This window comes from Cebidichthys violaceus, unplaced genomic scaffold, assembly GCF_023349555.1.
Source record: "Cebidichthys violaceus isolate CVI_PGR_0920_01 unplaced genomic scaffold, fCebVio1.0.p SCAF_13, whole genome shotgun sequence".
Lineage (NCBI taxonomy): Eukaryota > Metazoa > Chordata > Actinopteri > Perciformes > Stichaeidae > Cebidichthys > Cebidichthys violaceus.
Genome location: NW_027176296.1, coordinates 1487095 through 1504904, shown reverse-complemented (window position 1 = coordinate 1504904; position 17810 = coordinate 1487095). Strand labels below are relative to the sequence as shown.

Below are 17810 nucleotides of genomic sequence, written 5' to 3'. Positions count from 1 at the left end.
GTAGTACTCATTGCTCGCTCACTCACTGCTCTGAACCACTCTGGGGAATTCATGTATTTGTAACCCTTTGGCAGCCAGCCTTCCATTCTAACACCCACTCATCATGTTCACGTTCACAAATGTTGCATTCCAATGAAGCCTACCACAAACTGAAAAAAAAGCTGCACCATATTTGTGTTTTTTTTTATTAACACATATATTCAAACTGTCTATCTTGAAGAGGAGAGGAAGTGCAGGTTACAGGTAAATACCAGGAGGCTGTTGTACAAACAGAACAAACCCCTGTGGGGTAAATAAATAAACGGAAATGTGATTTCCTCGTTGGGTTTTGGGGATACTTTGAAAAGGAAGTTCTGCAGATGTCCTGAAGCATTATAAGAATGTGACATTTGGGGGGGGGGAGGGAGTTACTGAATGAAAATACATGCATAAAAGAATAATGACAGTATGCATCTTCTTGTTCCAAAGCTTCATAGCAGTTCAGATTGAACCACATCCACCACGTACATTTGTAAGCTGTTCCTGAGCTTTCCATTCAAATTACAAGATCTTCCTCAGCCGATTAGGTTGCGCAGTTGTTGTGGAACTACAGATGTTTAAGTTTCAATTTTTCTGAGCACTTTAAGGACTTCTTGTCCACATTGGCTTAAAAGACAACTTATTGAATTCCAGTAGCCGAAGGAAGATCATGGAATAAGATTGAAAGCTCCAGAACAGTGCTGCTCAACTTGTGATGAGATAGTAAGCCACAACAGACAAGAAGTCCTTAGAGAGCTCAGAAAAAAATTAAATTAAAAAATCTGCAATGCCATGAAAGCTAAGCTGAACTGAAGAAGGTTGTCCGATACAATTGAAAGCTACAGAACAGCTCCTAAATGTGTTGAGATGGGTCATTGCAGCTGTATGATGGGTTCTTCTTTTACAGATGCATGACATATGCATATTTGATATCATTGGAAATGAAAAGTTCTGTAGATTTGAACAATTACAATCTGCAACAGTATCACACTTCTCTGCACTTCATTAACAGAATTAAAACACACTGATAACCTCTGCATGCCGGTACATTCACCGCAAACATTCAGCAAACCCTTTATTGCACCCGACATGCAATTGAATCTGAGGCGGTGGACTTCCCTCTGGTTGCAATCTGGTGCAGGACCAAAGTGATAGCAGCAGATTGCATCGCCATGGCAACACAATTATGCTGCCATAACGTGGGAGGCAAGGATCACGTATGATCCGCGGTTAGAAAGTGTAATTATTCACCCGCCTACAGGAAGGAACATTTATCTCTGCGTTATCTTTTTTTGCATTCTTCTGGTGCAAAATATCAACTGTTTTGTTTAGCTTGATGTGATTTTTGCAGTTGTGAGTTCATAAATGGTTTGATAACTAATAATCTAAGTAACTAAATTATGAAGAGTATTTGTAAATCCTGGTGAAATTATAGCACGCAGTTCGTCCTGGTCATTTCTCCTACTTATAGCTGCCCATTAGTTACCTAGCAACATGCAATGTGTACATGTTGTGGTATTGGTGAGTACCGGCCAAGATGTTTGTGCATCCACTTTATTGTGTCATATAATAGTATGATGCCCAGGCAAGTGGAATGGAGCATGCTTCCCTCTGTCCCTGGCACAAAAATAAAAGACACATGCAAACACACACACACACACACACACACACACACACACACACACACACACACACACACACGGTTTGCTCATCAATTATTTCTCAAAGGGGGATATTAGCACAGCATTGCCCTAAATCGACCCTCTCCCATGATGTGACAGACCAGGTGTTATTTTAAGACTTTAAAAAACATTACGCAGCAAATTCAGCTCAGCTATATTTGGGTGTCAGAAAAGAGACAATAGTATGCTACTAGGTTTGGGTGATATGGAGAAAATCTGATAGCACAATATTTTTGACAAAATACTTTGATATCGATATTGCGATGATGCTGGTGCTTCATCAAAGTATTTACACATTGAGATTTTTGATAATCATCAGCAATGTGGATAAAAAGGCAAATGATGGTAAGTTGTGTAATGCAGCTTTTAAAACCAGGAAGACAACACATATTACGACATCCAAAATCTAACACGATATCTAATCGATATAATATTAATTCAAATATCAATATATTGCCCAGCCCTATATGCTACTTTACATCGTATACCACCTGGCATCACAAAGCAAATAATTAACTTCATCAGTACAATTACAAGCTGCAGTTGGTTGCCTTTATCAAATCGATGCGATGAAATACGTTGAGAAACTGGATCGGTTTCTAATTTGATTGTTCTGTCAGTTCAACTGCAGTTACTTAGGAGAGAAAATGGAGGAGTTCAAGCTAAAAGCCCAAATCAAAATGCACTAGTGCAGCACATTAAAATCAAAATCAGCTTTTTTTCACAGTGAGTTGCATTTTGTCAATAGCTCTTCTAATTTTGCAGCATTGTGGACTGTTTTTTCCCCCAGTATCCACAGTTCAAAGGCGAATGATTGGTTCCAGGCTCACGTATTCAAGAGATGAAAGTAGAGATGGCTCTCTGTATCAAAATGCCTTGGTAAACACAGAAAGGTCAGGGAATAGATTCTTCACTTTGAAATGTCAGCTGATTACTTTATAACGGGCGACATGAAGCTATTTGAAGGGCCTGTAAGATAAAAAAAAAAAGGCTTTGCAGCATGAAGAGGAGGGGTAAAAAATACTGTTGTGTGATCGTATTTTATTGGCGCTTTATCAATAAAAAGGTAGAGAAGCATATTTTGCTTTCAGTCTTTTAATATCTGAGAAAAAAAATCATATAATAAACTGGATACAATCAATTGCAAAACGTTTGTGCTCTGCTGGTAGTTCACATTTACATGTCTGATATAATTCATACAGGAAATACTACAAGGGATTTGTCTCACGTTGTACACTCATCTCTAAATGCGTCATTGAAATTCTGTAAAGCAGTGGTTCCCAACATGGGGGTCATTCAACACAAAATATATATACCACTAGTATAACAATAAAAAAGAGCCGATAAGATCACCCAAGGTTATAAGATTAGTGTTGTAATTTTCTATTTTTTTTCAGTACTGTAAAATTTCAAAACCAACATATTTTAAATGTTTATTAGTATTAATCACTCATCTGCTATTAATGCAGTACATATCAGAGACAGTAAATCATTGTTGCAGAAAATAAAAACTTAAACTTATTAAATATTAATGTAAGGCTGCTGTGCACATTCCCAGTCATCAAACATTCACTGCTGCTTGGTTCATGTTTGCAGTGTCGACTTGGGACTTTTGGTCATCGACAATAAACAACTGAATGTAGCTGATTCCAGTGTGAAACTAGTGGGTTTACTTGTATCAAAACAGCAAATGACCAACTTCCCCGTGCTGAACCTGATAAAGATGAAACTCTTGAAAGTGAATATATTGCAAATGATCAGAGAAAAATAATCCAGAAGTAGGTCCAGCTTGTGGAATGTTGTTTGTATGAGACATAATTAGTGTAACTTGGAAGAAAAAAAAAAAGTGCATTTTGAACGGTGTTGTTACTTTAGCAGACGCGCACACAGAGATGTTAATTTCTCACACATGTTATAGACATAAAAAACAAATGGAACAGAAAGATACATCTGTAAAAGAATAATTAGTGAAAAAACATCAGTATGAATTAAATCATTGTGCATACAGGTATATGGTTTGTTGTATGGTATTTGTACAGAATACTGTACAATTAGCTAAAAAAAGAAAAATGATTACAAATATTACTTTACATATTTTTGATCACTTTACAGTGCCCTGGCATTTACTTTGGCATTCGGTGCTGTAATCTGAATGATAGCAAAACACTTTTTTCATTCAAATGAGATGAAACCCTGATCATTAATGACACAATAAACACCAATGAACATTCTTAATGTATCCAAACCATCAAGACCAACTTTGGTCGGCTGTAGGCAAAAAGGATCAGAGAGGATTGCTCCCAAAAAGCTTGTAACAAGCATGGATTTGAGGACATTTGGCAAATATCTCCAAAGTGAGAAAGAATGATCAAGAATGCTGTGATACAATCAATTTAGAATGAATGTGTAGAAGAGCGATATGGAAGCATTGTTTTATGAAGGGTCTTCAAAAAACGTATTATTATTATTATTATTATTATTATTATTATTACTACTACGTTATTATAATAAATATCTGCATGAACTGTTAAATCTTTATTAATCCTAACAATATTTTTTATACAACAACAACAACAATTTGAAAGTTGGCAAAAATTTACATTTTGCTCAAGATTTGTCAAAATGGATCATGTCAGTTTTGGAACACTGGATGCCAAAAGTGGATCTAAAGACTCAACAAAATCAAATTAGGATTAAATGTATTTGAGCCCCGTAGACCGCTTCGTATTTCAGAAGAATATGCTACCAAAGATATATGAAAAGTAAAGCAGATAACTTTAAGGTGAGTGTGTATTGAAGGAACACCCTCTCATTGTCCAATGACTATACTGTGCAGATTCAGGCATCTGACCTCGATATTGAATGATCTGATGTGGTCTGCATAATATTTTTGCATTGACGTAGTTATAAAGGCCACGATGACACCATCATCTGAATGTGTGGGACTCTCAGTATATGAGAGTGTTGGGTCCTTGGCATCAGTCTGTGGTTGTAAGTAGTGTCATTACTGTCTGGGGTAACTGCCCATCGAATGTTTGACAGCTTCCTCCAACGACTTCCTGGTTACCAATAGCCGCACCACGTCCTCGTTCTTCTTTGTTAGTCTTTTACGAGCCTGATCGTGGGTCACCATGGTCATATCCCAGCCGTTCACCTGGGAGGAAGAAAAGGACTTTGTGTCAGAGAAGCTGGAGCCATTTTCTCTGATTTAAGATGACTAACAGTGGGACAAGGTGAGCACTGCTCCTGATGCACAGCTCATATCTTACTGTCTAGTGTACACATGGTGCCATCTAGTGGATCTACACCAAAGCTCGGTCTCACTGCACACCTGCATTATCTTGTCTCCCATCCTCAAGCCCGCCTCCTCTGCTGGTCCTCTCGGACTTATCCTGGTCACATAGATGCCCTTTGGAAAACAAAACAGATTCACTATATATTATATGATCACATATGAATGACAGGCAGATCTAAAACCCTAAAAAAAGAATTAAGAAAGGGGAACCTCAAAACTATGAAATAACATTGAACTAAATCAAATAGAATATATAATATCGATCTTAATCCTTGGATTATTCTTCTTTCACGGTTAAAAGTATTACTATTAATTAATTCTATTGCATTCAATTGGTAGCACAAACTGGGGTGTGGTTTGGGGCCATTCACATGTTGCGTCTAAAAGCCTAAACTAAACAAAGTCAAAACAAACAGTGTAAATCCCTCACAGTAGCTCTACTGCTCGATCTGTCTGTGGAAAAAGTCTTTTGTTAGGCTGACCTTTCAACGGGATGTTGTGATGTCTTTGGACAGAAAAGGTGACGAAAGTACTGTGGAGCTGATTGGTTCATTCTTGTCACATGACCTGCGGTGGACTTGCTATTGAGATTTTTCCATCTTGGTGGGTCGACGTGCCCCAAAAACAGGTGAGTCACAACGAATGTGCGCATCGCAACAAATGGATATGAGGGCGTGAAAGACGCACCATGTGTTGGCCCTGAATTGACAAAACTATCAAAATATGTGTCTAAGTAAATACTCAATATTATCTACATTGTGAGAGAAACACATTGTTTTATTTTTAGTTAATTATCTTAATTCAAATAACTTTTTCTGTAACCTCTGACTATTACATACAAGCAAACCGATGATGACAAGATGGCTTTAAAACATGTTTAAATTCATAACTTTGATGAGGGAAAATGATGATAGGTTGACAAGCTGTAATAAGTCAATATCTTGAGTTTGAGTCGAGTCTGATGCTGATTAATATTTAGAATTATATCAAAACAAGTGGCTTCTAGTATCCAGTGCAAAAACCAACAATAGTTCCAGAACTAGCACTGCAATTTACCATGATTTGGATTAATCTTTTTTTTTTTTTCTTGCTTAATTTTTTTCGTCTATGAAATTGCTTCACCCAACAGTCCAAAGTTTAAGATATTAAATTGACAAAGAAATAAAACGGGAAAAACAGCAAATACTCACATTTGAGAAGCTTGAACCAACATATTTTTGGCATGTTTGCAGGTTTCGCTTGAATGACTCAAAACACTAAATAGTAAAAACTTAGTAACTTTGCAGAACACAAAATGAGACAGAAGCCTACTGTTCTTTTAAGGTGTGTTAAGTATTAAGTCTTAACGTATTAAGTGGTATAGATGAGATAAGAGCACCTGAAAAGCTCTGTGGGAATCTTCAAATAATGATCAAGAATATCTAAAGGAAAGCCTGAAAGGTCAAAAGGTAGAGGCCAATATCTTCACTTCTAATTACTCTGCAACAAGGTATCTGAGCTTTCCATCTGTTGGCACATTTCCATCTTTCCAGGTCACTCTGTACAGAGTGAGCAGGTAAGACACACTTTGTGTAAACCTGCAACATTTCTTTCTCTGACATCAGCTAGGTGAGTCTGTTTTTTTCCCACCTGAGGCTGCAAGTAATGTGTTCAGGCATGTAGCTCATTTATAGCCCACCAGAGAGCTGCTCTATACCACTGTGCTTCACACAGGTCAGGCGTGTGATCAGGAGAAGAGGAAAAGTCAGGTAGGGAGTTATACCATATTAAGATTCAATCGGTAGCTTTGTGTTCCAAATAAGACCCTGAAATCTGGAGAAAACCAGAAAAGTCATATCGTGGAGCCACTTTAACCGCCGTCTCTGCCTGGTGTGAATTACCAAAGTACAACTGGCATCATCATTTTCTGTACTTAATGTTGTATGTAATTCTTTGAGAATTACAGGATTTTGTTTGTAATACTTAAATATAAATATATTTGACGTATATTTGACTTAATGAGAAGAACATCAGTTTAACCTTTTACTGTTTGATTTTGATTCATTCTCAGATATCAGGATATGTCTTGGTAAATAAATAAATATAAATTTTGTTGATATCACTCACCCAATTGCAGTACATAAGCAGCTGACTGACTGACTGACTGACTGACTGACTGACTGACTGACTGACTGACTGACTGACTGACTGACTGACTGACTGACTCACACACACACACACACACACACACTTACTTTGTCAGTCTTGTCATCAGAGAAGGGGTTTTGTCCAGGGTCCTGGTCTATCCCTCCTCCGATGCTGAAGCCCAGGATCAGGTTAGCTCCATGTCGCAACTTCTGGATCTGAATTCGTTGCTGTTTGACAGAAAAAATAATTGTAATCATATATCTTTTCATAGGACATCACCTGGCCAATTTATAAACCCTGACACACAAACAACTACTGATACTGATAAGTCCCTGATCAGGAAACAAGTGCACATTGGATTCCGGCTTACTGTCACCTACAATGACACCCAAACAACGGCCAAGTTACCATCCAGTGAGGCACCGATTTATCCACCGCGGACACATTTCAACACATGACAAGCGGTGGGTTTCACAGGCTGTTCTCTAGTGATTGAAGTCCTCACTGGAACAGAGACTTCATTAGTGCAGCCCTGCCCTTGACACTGACAAGCAGCTGCAGGCTCACTAACCACCAGATGGATGGATGACTTCGACAGTAGCGCTCTTCACAACACTCAACACAATGACTGCCTGTGTGTGTGTGTGTGTGTGTGTGTGTGTGTGTGTGTGTGTGTGTGTGTGTGTGTGTGTGTGTGTGTGTGTGTGCTGATGAATAACCAGACATTCTCTGAGTGGTGTGGCTGATGCAATGAAGTCTGAGGATGTCTGGAACTCTTTTAATACAGAGTCATGTCAGAGAGGAGTTGCCGGCACTTCAACACACTTTTCTCTCCGACTGGTAGACCCTTTAGCATTCTATCATAAAACAAATAGGAAACTATATAATCCTACTTGTTTCTATATGTGGACCCAGAGGAGACAGTCTTTAGTTAAATCCCATTAGTATTAAGCATGGGGGATTTATATTAGACCAAAAAACACAATGAGGAAGTTAACCTGCATGCTTTATTAACGCTTGCCTGCACCCCACCCCTCACATGCCATCATTGCAACTCTGACCTGGAGAAATTCCTGCTACCAGTCATATCTATTGGCTTAATCATAAAACTCCATTTACAATTGGGAAACATTTTTGCATTATTTGAAGGAATCGCAAAAAATACAACTCAATCCAACTGCAACTTTAAATTCTGTAACTTTGTATTTCAGTCAACAAAAGAAACAGATATTCCTTTGGAAGTCAACCGGAAGACTGAACCACATCGACGGTGACGCCCATCTATAAGAGCAGTGAACTCTCATTTTGATTGCAACGTATGCAGCGTGTAAACGTTCACATTCCATAGCTTCTCTTGAAGTAAGACTTTCGTACTTCAACACCTTTCTTTGAAAAGTGAGAGAAAACTAGCAGAATAAAGTCTTTAACTCTTCCTGTAAGCTCGCTCTCTTTACCGTAAAGGTTCAAATACAGGTGCACCACGGCTTTAGGTGCGGCTGGTTTAACCAAAGGAGATGTGTTAGCTTTGTTGTGTAGCACTTCAGCTAAACAAAGAAAGTAACATTACAGTTGATGTAACTTAGCTAGCTCACGTTAGGGAGCGCATTATGACTAACTGTAGCTAATATTAGTTGGCTAATTCAGAGTTTTGTACTGATAAGTTTCGCGTTAACGTCGGACAGAACAATAGAGACCCGTTGAATGGACACAGCCCTAATCCATAACTTACCACAACAACAGTCAACGGCTGTCCCGCCATGCAAGAGGTCATGGTGTCGCTACGACGCTTTTTAAGGCAACGAATGTAGAAACTTCCAACAACAATTGTTGTTAAAGTCACAGAAACGAAGTCTCGAGAGTGAGGCAACTTCCCAGATCACTACATTAGTAACGGCAGGCTGTTCCCTGGCTGGAAACCAACAGCTCCACAGATAACGTCACCTTAACCCCCCCAAGCAGCCTATCCGATTAGCGCGTTTTGAAGCACGGGGCAGCCAGGGAAGGCGGTGTTTAACAGTTGCGCTGTGGCCCCCACTGACGATGTAAAAACATGTGTTACAAATCCAACTCTCCATGGGGATTGTTGCTCCCCTCCCCCTCTTGTGTCCCGAGACAAGGCTGGGGTTTCCTTAAAAGGAAATGGCAAATAGTGACCTCCAGTGTGACTCTACATACTACCATCCATCTACTTTACCAAATATTCTGAGAGATAAATAATATCACCACACGTGTTAAGTATTGAAGGTCCTCAGAAGACAGTCGATGATGTGCATTGTTGCACACCATCGATAAGGAAAGTGAATGGATTTATGGAGTCGTGTCAAAATGCTTGATTGTCACTTGATTCAGGTAGACTTCAGATAGTTCCAGGAAGTACTTGATGGGCAATTTGCATGCGTTAGATACTGGTAAAAATCGGTAAAAACAGAGGGACAGCATTGCGATGATTGATAATTAGTAGTCAATAAATTAATCGATTTACAAAATGTATATAGAGTATCGACATATGTATATAGATACATACATTTTGTGTTTTCTGAAAGTTAATTTTGCTAATATTTAAGGCAAGGCAAGTTTATTTGTATAGCACATTTCAACAACAAGGTAATTCAAAGTGCTTCACATAAAACCATTAAAAGCATCAAAACACAAGGCAAAATAAAAGAAGATTTAAAAACAAGAACATTCATTGAAACATTAAAAACAGTCATTACAACACTAAAAAGCAGTGTAAGAAAATAAAATACAGTAGTAGCATGCAGACATGCAGGAAATGTGTTAATATCCTTGAATCTGGTTCAATTAAAGGCAGCAGCAAACAGAAAAGTCTTCAATCTTGATTTAAAGGAGCTGAGGGTCTCAGCAGACCTGCAGCTTTCTGGGACTTTGTTCCAGATATGTGGAGCAGAAGAACTGAACGCTGTTTCTCCATGTTTAGTTCTGACTCTGGGAACAGAAAGTAGACCGATCCCAGACGACCTCAGGGGTCGGGATGGTTCATAAGGTAGCAGCAGATCAGAGATGCATTTAAGTATTAGCAAGTGTCACAGCAAGCGTTATCTGCCTTGTTGACATATGTTATGCTAAAACTCCCTTGTTAAAGGGACAGATTGAGATTTAGTGGCATCTAGTGGTGAACTTGCAGATTGCAAGCAACAACTACCCCTCGGTTCACCCCTTCCTTTATAAGCAGGTCTGAGCTGATCCTCTGGTAGGGATAGGTATCATTAGAATTCATTAATACAAGGAGCTACTCCTATCAATACTGTTATTTTTCATGACTAAATATTGCTTTTAAAAACACATGTAGGATTTAAAAACAAATACTTCCAGAAAAGAATTAAAAGTTATAGACAAAACTATATATATTGTTTCTAGAGCAGCAACAGTCATTTTTACACTAGCAAAGTCACTATGTAAAGTCATTAATATCTCACTGGAAACAAATCTAAAATGCCAATAAATAAACAACATTCCTGAGTGAGGTTTATAAATAAAAATAATGAAGAACACAGACATTAGTTTGTATATCTTTCCTCCTGTCCTCTGTTCTCCTGGCTGCATTGTCTCAGTCAGCAGAGAAGTTTGTTCTTCTCAGACCACGAACAAACAGAAAGCTTTTGTTTTAGCTTGTTTGTAAAAAAAAAATGTTAATGTTTTGGCCGAGCTTTCGTGCTGCACTTATGTAAACATAGCAGCAGTGGATGCGCGACAGCGATAATCTTCCATCTTCAACATCTACAGTTACTTTGCATATAAACAAAAATTCTCACATTATGACATTTGGTAAACATTTAAATGCAGACTTGAAATGATTACTTTTCCATTGTAAAAGCATGTACGTCTGATGTGGTTTAATGCCACTAGATGGTAGTCTATAATGACACAAGTTGTTTCTACTAGTTTAGTGTAAGGGGATCGATCGACAACCTTTTTTATTGTTAAAAATATCTAAACTTACTGAAAAATTACTCAATAATTGATCAAATTATTGACATTAACAAGCAGGTCATTACATCCTTAAAATACTTTTTGGCACATTAGGCAAGGCAAGGCAAGTTTATTTGTATAGCACATTTCAACAACAAGGCAATTCAAAGTGCTTCACATAAAACCATTAAAAGCATCAAAACACAAGGCAAAAGAAAAGGAGAATAAAAACAATTAAGAACATTGATTTAAACATTAAAAACAGTCATTAAAACATTAAAAAGCTAAAAATAGAATAAAAGTTGCAGTGCAGTTTAAGAAATAAAATACAGTAGTAAAATGCAGGAAATTGATTAATATCCTTGAATCTGGTTCAATTAAAGGCAGCAGCAAACAGAAAAGTCTTCAATCTTGATTTAAAACCTTATACACCCGAGGGTCCCCCATTTGGACGCAGAGTACATAAAAACTTAGAGAGTTTTGTGTTAAAAGTAACTGGCAGAGAACCCACGAAGAACGAATATAATGATGTTATAGTTCTGCAGAAACCTCAGCGTCCTGGGAACAACATGAACTAGGTCACTTCTACATGAGACAAACACATCTCCCATCAGCCAAGCAAACAAATAACAAAATATCATAAATCATACTCGATATGACTGGAAAAGACCGGAGAAAACAGCTGCTACACTCCGTTAGCAACGTGCTACGAACATGCAGCATGAAAAAGCATGTCCGCCTGACGGAGATTACGGACATAATTTCCATTTCTCTCTCCGGTAAACCATCGCAGAGATATTCAGCTTCGAACACAAAAAGTCACACAGCTTTCATCGAATATTGTACTCACTTTTGGTCGAATCTCAGCGAAAAGTTGAAATATCTCCGTATTTCCACTGCTTGGTATGTCCAGCTGCATGTGCTCCGTGTGAATCCGTTCGATTCGTGTCTCTCCGACACTCCTCGGATTCTTGGGAGGGTTGGAAGCTCAGCAAATTAGATTTCAGATCTGCCATCAGATGGGACGTTTTTGAGCTTTATTGGCTAATAGTGCTGTCAATCATCTAACTTTCAATTCCAGGCAATTCTATTGGCTCCTACGCTTCGAAGGAGGTCTCAATGGTGAAAATCGGAGAAAGGGGGGCTGAGATACAGCCATAAGCAGAGAGAGTGGGCTGAATCTGAAGCAGTATGTGACCATAAACTAAACAACTAAAAAGGGCTTAGAAAGAGCTTAAAACACTCAAAAAAGGTCAAATCGTCTGTCTTTTGATTCATTGAACATCAGGAGTGATACATAGAAGTGATATAGAGTGTTTTTGAATTTAAAAAATATTTTTTTATTCAAATATTGGAATATTTAATCAGTTTTTTAATTTTATATGCTCTATATTTTATAAATGTTTCACTGTATCTATGTATAACTGTGTATATAGAGCCTTTATCAGTTGTTATAAGAGCTGGGAATATTTTAAATCTTGGATTTCCATACTTTCCAAAAAACAATATCCTGAAATTGCTGTTTTTCCAGAGCGAGCTTTTGAATTTTCCAAGTTGTGCTGTGTTCCATCCTTATCTTATGTTAACCTGTAACATGTATACTGATAGTTCCATGATTTTTCTCATCTCAAAAATATATAAAACAATTTTTTTTTTTTTTTTTTAAATTTAATTATACACTTAATTAGGTATTTCTTATCTTTATTCGAGCTGAGGCCTGCAAATAGGCCTCGTTTTAAAGGAGCTGAGGGTCTCAGCAGACCTGCAGCTTTCTGGGACTTTGTTCCAGAAATTTGGAGCAGAAAAACGTTGCTTCTAGTTCTGACTCTGGGAACAAAACGTAGACCAGTGCCAGACAACCTAAGGTGTCGTCTGGGTCGTATGAGAACATTTACAGTAAAATGACATAAAAGTCTGGGATAGAAATGGACTGCCGTGTCGATGTGTTCCTGGTCAAATTGGGTCATTACACCACCACAGCATGCACTCCACACTCCACCACTGAGTGGCTAGTGCATTACATGAAGATATAACGTGCAATGACAATAGTGAGAAGTAAAGCAAGGGAGGAAGAAGAGGAGAGGGGACTGGAGGAACGGCATAGAGACAGAACAGAAACAGAAATGATGTATACATGTCCAGTATGGGTGAATAAAAAGGTGGGTCTCTGCCTTGTCAAATCAAAATCACAAGCCTCTTGTTTTACACTGCAGACAGACTGATAGAATGCTATTTATTAAATGCCATGAAACAAGGGACTGCAGAACAGCCATAACAGATTGTTCAAAATTGATGCTTTGTACAGATACATTATCAAGTTGTACAAATGTGAAATATTATTGAGAGCAAATGGTCTAGATGCTTCGTAATAATAATAAGGGTCTGACAAAGCCATTTGCAGTAAAAATGAAATGTGTTTACCCCTTTCCGTGTCCAAAGGCCATGTACAAGTAAACTCACCTGTTTGTTTCTGAAACAAGTTTAACCAGCAGTTTCTTCCTATCACGTTGCAGATAACAGATCTGCACCTGATGCTAAGTCTCCTGTATTCAAAGCAGCTGACATAACCCATGTCATGTCTGATTTACATGCTCTGCATCAAACTTCCTCCTGCTGCCTCTTCATACATTACATTACCAGAGAGGCATATTACAACATTTAACCTGAATTCAAAAACCAGGGAAGAGGCTAGATGTTGCTTACGTAGAGTACATTTGCACTACTTCTCCTTATGTAACAATGTTTATCTGTTGAATAAACTAGGAAATAAATAAAAGATGAAGCACTCAAAAGTCACTGGCACTAAGTACAGTCACATGGGGACAACAGTTTAACCTTTATAATCCTTTTAGTTACCTTATCCTTTATAATGGTGTACTTGAAGACTCATACAAGCTCTTTTTTAATTTGCACGATGCTTTTGTGCTGCACCCATTTAGCATTTGATCCATCTGTACAATATTTTTCTAAGGTTGCAGTAGTGTATCAGAAGCCTGGAGCGAAAGGTGGAGGTGGAAGGTATTCATAAGGTAACTCTTCATCAGTCAGTCTCACATTAGTGTAGGTGTAGGATAATGGTGGAGCATTGGAGGTCTGCTGCCCTGTGATACACTGGTACTCATTGCCAGCGTTTCCACTCCTTTCAGTCGCCTCCATGTTACCCTCTGCGTACTCCTGCGATGTGCTTCTCTTCTTTTGGAACTTCTTCTTGAGGTTCTTCAGGTTGGAGACGACTGAAGTCTTTGCCTCCTGGTTCTTTGCGGACTGGATGTTGCCGCTGAGGGGGTGCTCAGTGGCTGTAGGTGTGCGGGGACTCTCAGAGACCGTTGTGATACAAGCCTGGTTCTGCTTCAGTGGAGGAACAGAGGTCCGAGCAGGGACCCGAGGAGGCTGCTTGGATGGAGGGTTGTCGGCTGTGCATCTCTTTCTGGTCACAGGCTGAAGATCATGAACATGAAACGTACAGCACAGACATTTGTTAGAAAATAAAAAGGGCACCTTACATTTTAGAGTAAATCCAAAAAGCAAAACATTAAGTAATTATGTCTAAATAAACAAAAGGTTTTTAGGAGTTAAAAAAGTACAAAAATCAGCTTCATCAGGACTGCGTGGGTGTGTTTTTATCAGATTTGATTGACAGTGGCCTTGCAATGTACGATAACAACCCCCACGACTGTCGTCACATTTTGTTTTAAAGTTTGCTTCGAATTTGATTTGTGCACAAAAGTTATCAAAAGACATTTTCCTGCCCACTTCAAATAAGGGAAAAAAAGCAACAACAGAAACAGAAATATGTCATGGAAAACAACCAAAACTGTTCAAGGTGGTTTGGGAGAAAATCATGTGTAATCATGTGTCCTTATGAGACCCCATCAAAAACAGGAAGCTTATTACATCAAAAACCTTTGAAATGTCTTGGGAATAACGTTGATCTGACAACATCTGGATATCATGTATCTTCACAAAAGGTTAAAGCACCAGGCAACTTCTAAAAAAATAGACTTAAATCACCATTACCAGGGCTGGGAGAGGGAAGAGGACACATGGAATTTCTTCTTCCAAATTAGGGTAAAGGTTGTCCGGATACCGGACTGCAGCGTCCTTCAAGTTATTAGATCGATAAGGAAGGGCAGGTGGGATTTCTTCTTGTGATGTTGGGTGACCTATGCTGGGACTCAGCGGGTTGGTTGGCAACCAACTTGTGTTAGGGTTAGGATGTCTTTGGGGAAACAGCAACTCTGCATAGTCACTCTTGTCATTCGATGTCTTCAATGAGATAGAAGCAGAGACAAAGATAGATAGAGAGAGAGAGAGAGAGAGAGAGAGAGAGAGAGAGAGAGAGAGAGAGAGAGAGAGAGAGAGAGAGAGAGAGAGAGAGAGAACAAGTAGTGATTCTTTTCTGTTTACATGAGGCACAGGTGGCAGGCAAATAAGCAAATAGTATTGTTTTGGATAGGTTACTCAGTTTCAACTCTAAATGCATGGACTGTACAGGTGTCATTCATCTATAATGTATGACACCTGTATTCGTTCCTCACCTGTCCACAAGGGACAGTCAGCACCTCACTGAAAGGCATGACGGGAGTCCGTCTGTGAAAGTCCACCATGTCCTGCAGACTACGGTGACGCCTGTTCTCCCCTAGTATGATGTAATGGCCGTCCTCCGCTGCATCGATCATGAAATGTCTGAAGCGGTCCTCAGCACTGAGGGTCAAAGAGATAGAAAGGAAAGGATGTGTCAAGTGGAGTGACCAGGGCAGGGCTTTGGACCGTCGCACCGAATGTGTGAGTGTGAAATGTGAAAAATATCTTACCGGTAAGAGAGAGAGTAGCCAATCCTGCTTTCACTGACTCTGATGAGGAAGTAGCCAGAGGGCTTGGATATTAGCAGTTCCTCTGCCTCCCTAAACACACAAATGTATGCAAATTGCCACAAAACTAAATAAAAAATGTTCACACACATACTTTAATCTGTAAATGACCTATCAGTATGCTGTGAAAGTCCCCCTTAAGATCTGTATGAAACAGTTTAGCTTTCAGTACATAACAAAATGTTCTTACCATGAATGGATTTATCATTTAAAAAGAACAGTCTAATAAAAACAGCAGTGCATTTAAGTCTGGTCAGTAAAGTAAACAGATGGAGTACACAATGCCTATTAATAATTATACCGTTTCATCCATTATTCAAAGTTGGGAATGTGTACACTGGGTGTGGAGGAAGAGGAAAAATCCATTTAAAGTAGAAATATGCTTAATTATTACAAGAGTAAAGGTTACCATTCAAGAGGCTACTTATCTGATTAATCTGTGGCTCATGTACATCATACATAAATGTGTATAGTACATTTTTTGTCCTTGTACCTGTAGATAAAAGATGCATGCTCTAGTTTTGCTTGTTTGTTTTGCTTGTTGTTGAAAAAATGAAGGACACATCTCTGTTTTCACTCAATAATGCTTCCAACTCCAGTTACATGTTTTTGATGTTTACCATCACAATAGTGACACTTTTTCTTTACGTGGGTGCCAAGAACTTCCCTAAAAAACCTTTTTACTTCCTGAAAAAAGGACATTTTTGACATTTAGACTTTGTTCAGGCTTATATGTTCTTTCCTCATTACTCTTAGTCCCACTTTTGCTGTGTTGATTACTTGCTCTAGAAAGGAGGGGCAGAAATAAACTTTTACGTTTTTAGTTTTACTCTTTATAACCTGACATTAATAATGTATATGAAGCAGGGGCACAACATGACACATCCTAGACATTTACATGCCTTTATACTTGAGCAATTCACTAAAAAGAATCCCTGCATGCTGGAACACAACACTTACCATATCTTTGTCATGCACAGGTTTTCAAAACATGGCTCTCTACATTCCTCCCTGTCTGCCATTCACTGCTACAGATGGCGGACAGTGATAAACTTTGAGAACTTACTTCCTGGAAATGATCCCATGAAACCATTCCGGGATGATGCCGTTCCTGATCACAAACCGGTGCTGAGACTCTGTGAACCAGGTGATAGCGTCATGCTGTCCTTGTGATGACTGACTCCGCTCCATCATCCTGGGAAACAGCTCATTTAATCCTCTGTTGGAAAATTCACTGAGGACAAAAACCTGCAAATGTGTTATTTACAGCTCATTGAGTTCTTACATAAGATACAGGTACATAAAGTACATACATAGAATACAAACCCCATACTGATATATGAGCTGCCAGTAAACAAAGATTTGCATTTAGGCTAATGTGCCATTGATAACTAGCCGATTATGCAATCAAATGCCAGTGATGTGATCTTTTTCCTTTTCTATGCTCATTGTTCCTCTTTCTTTTACACATAACTGAACAAAATCTATGATGTGACGTACTGTGAACATCGTTCTACAGTTGAACTTTTACTTAAAAAGAAACCCCACAATACTTTTACAACACAAAAGCTATGTTCACCAGTTTACCTTGTAATACAGTTTAATTATGGAAGAAGCCAAAACAGCTTTGATGTAAGTTTATCAAATTAATTTAAAATGTGCAGATTGAAAACTCAAGTGAGAAAAAAATTATACTGTATTTGCAAATACAACTCAGAGAGTTCTACGTTAAACATAGTTCACAGCAAACGTTACTCACCTACACTCGGGCAGCTCCCTGATAAAATGACACAGCAGATCTCACTCACCTGACAACACTTGTCTGGGGGCGGAGGCAAAACTCACACCTTTGTTTACCAGTCACATTTAGAGAGAACACTACAAAAT

The 17810-nt window shown here is 38.6% G+C and overlaps 2 protein-coding genes across 2 annotated transcripts; both read right to left on the bottom strand.

Moving 5' to 3' along the window:
* Positions 1–2779: 2779 nt before the first annotated feature.
* Positions 2780–9082, bottom strand: tax1bp3 (Tax1 (human T-cell leukemia virus type I) binding protein 3). Its single transcript, XM_068707280.1, has 4 exons — positions 8852–9082; positions 7230–7349; positions 5032–5109; positions 2780–4854 (listed from the first exon to the last, which is right to left on the bottom strand). The coding sequence occupies exons 1-4, from the start codon at positions 8891–8893 to the stop codon at positions 4705–4707; spliced, it is 390 nt and encodes a 129-aa protein (XP_068563381.1). The 5' UTR covers positions 8894–9082; the 3' UTR covers positions 2780–4704.
* A 4186-nt stretch (positions 9083–13268) lies between these two features.
* Positions 13269–17709, bottom strand: hsh2d (hematopoietic SH2 domain containing). Its single transcript, XM_068707101.1, has 6 exons — positions 17683–17709; positions 16990–17171; positions 15867–15956; positions 15591–15756; positions 15070–15318; positions 13269–14490 (listed from the first exon to the last, which is right to left on the bottom strand). The coding sequence occupies exons 2-6, from the start codon at positions 17115–17117 to the stop codon at positions 14038–14040; spliced, it is 1086 nt and encodes a 361-aa protein (XP_068563202.1). The 5' UTR covers positions 17118–17171; positions 17683–17709; the 3' UTR covers positions 13269–14037.
* Between the last annotated feature and the right edge of the window lie 101 nt (positions 17710–17810).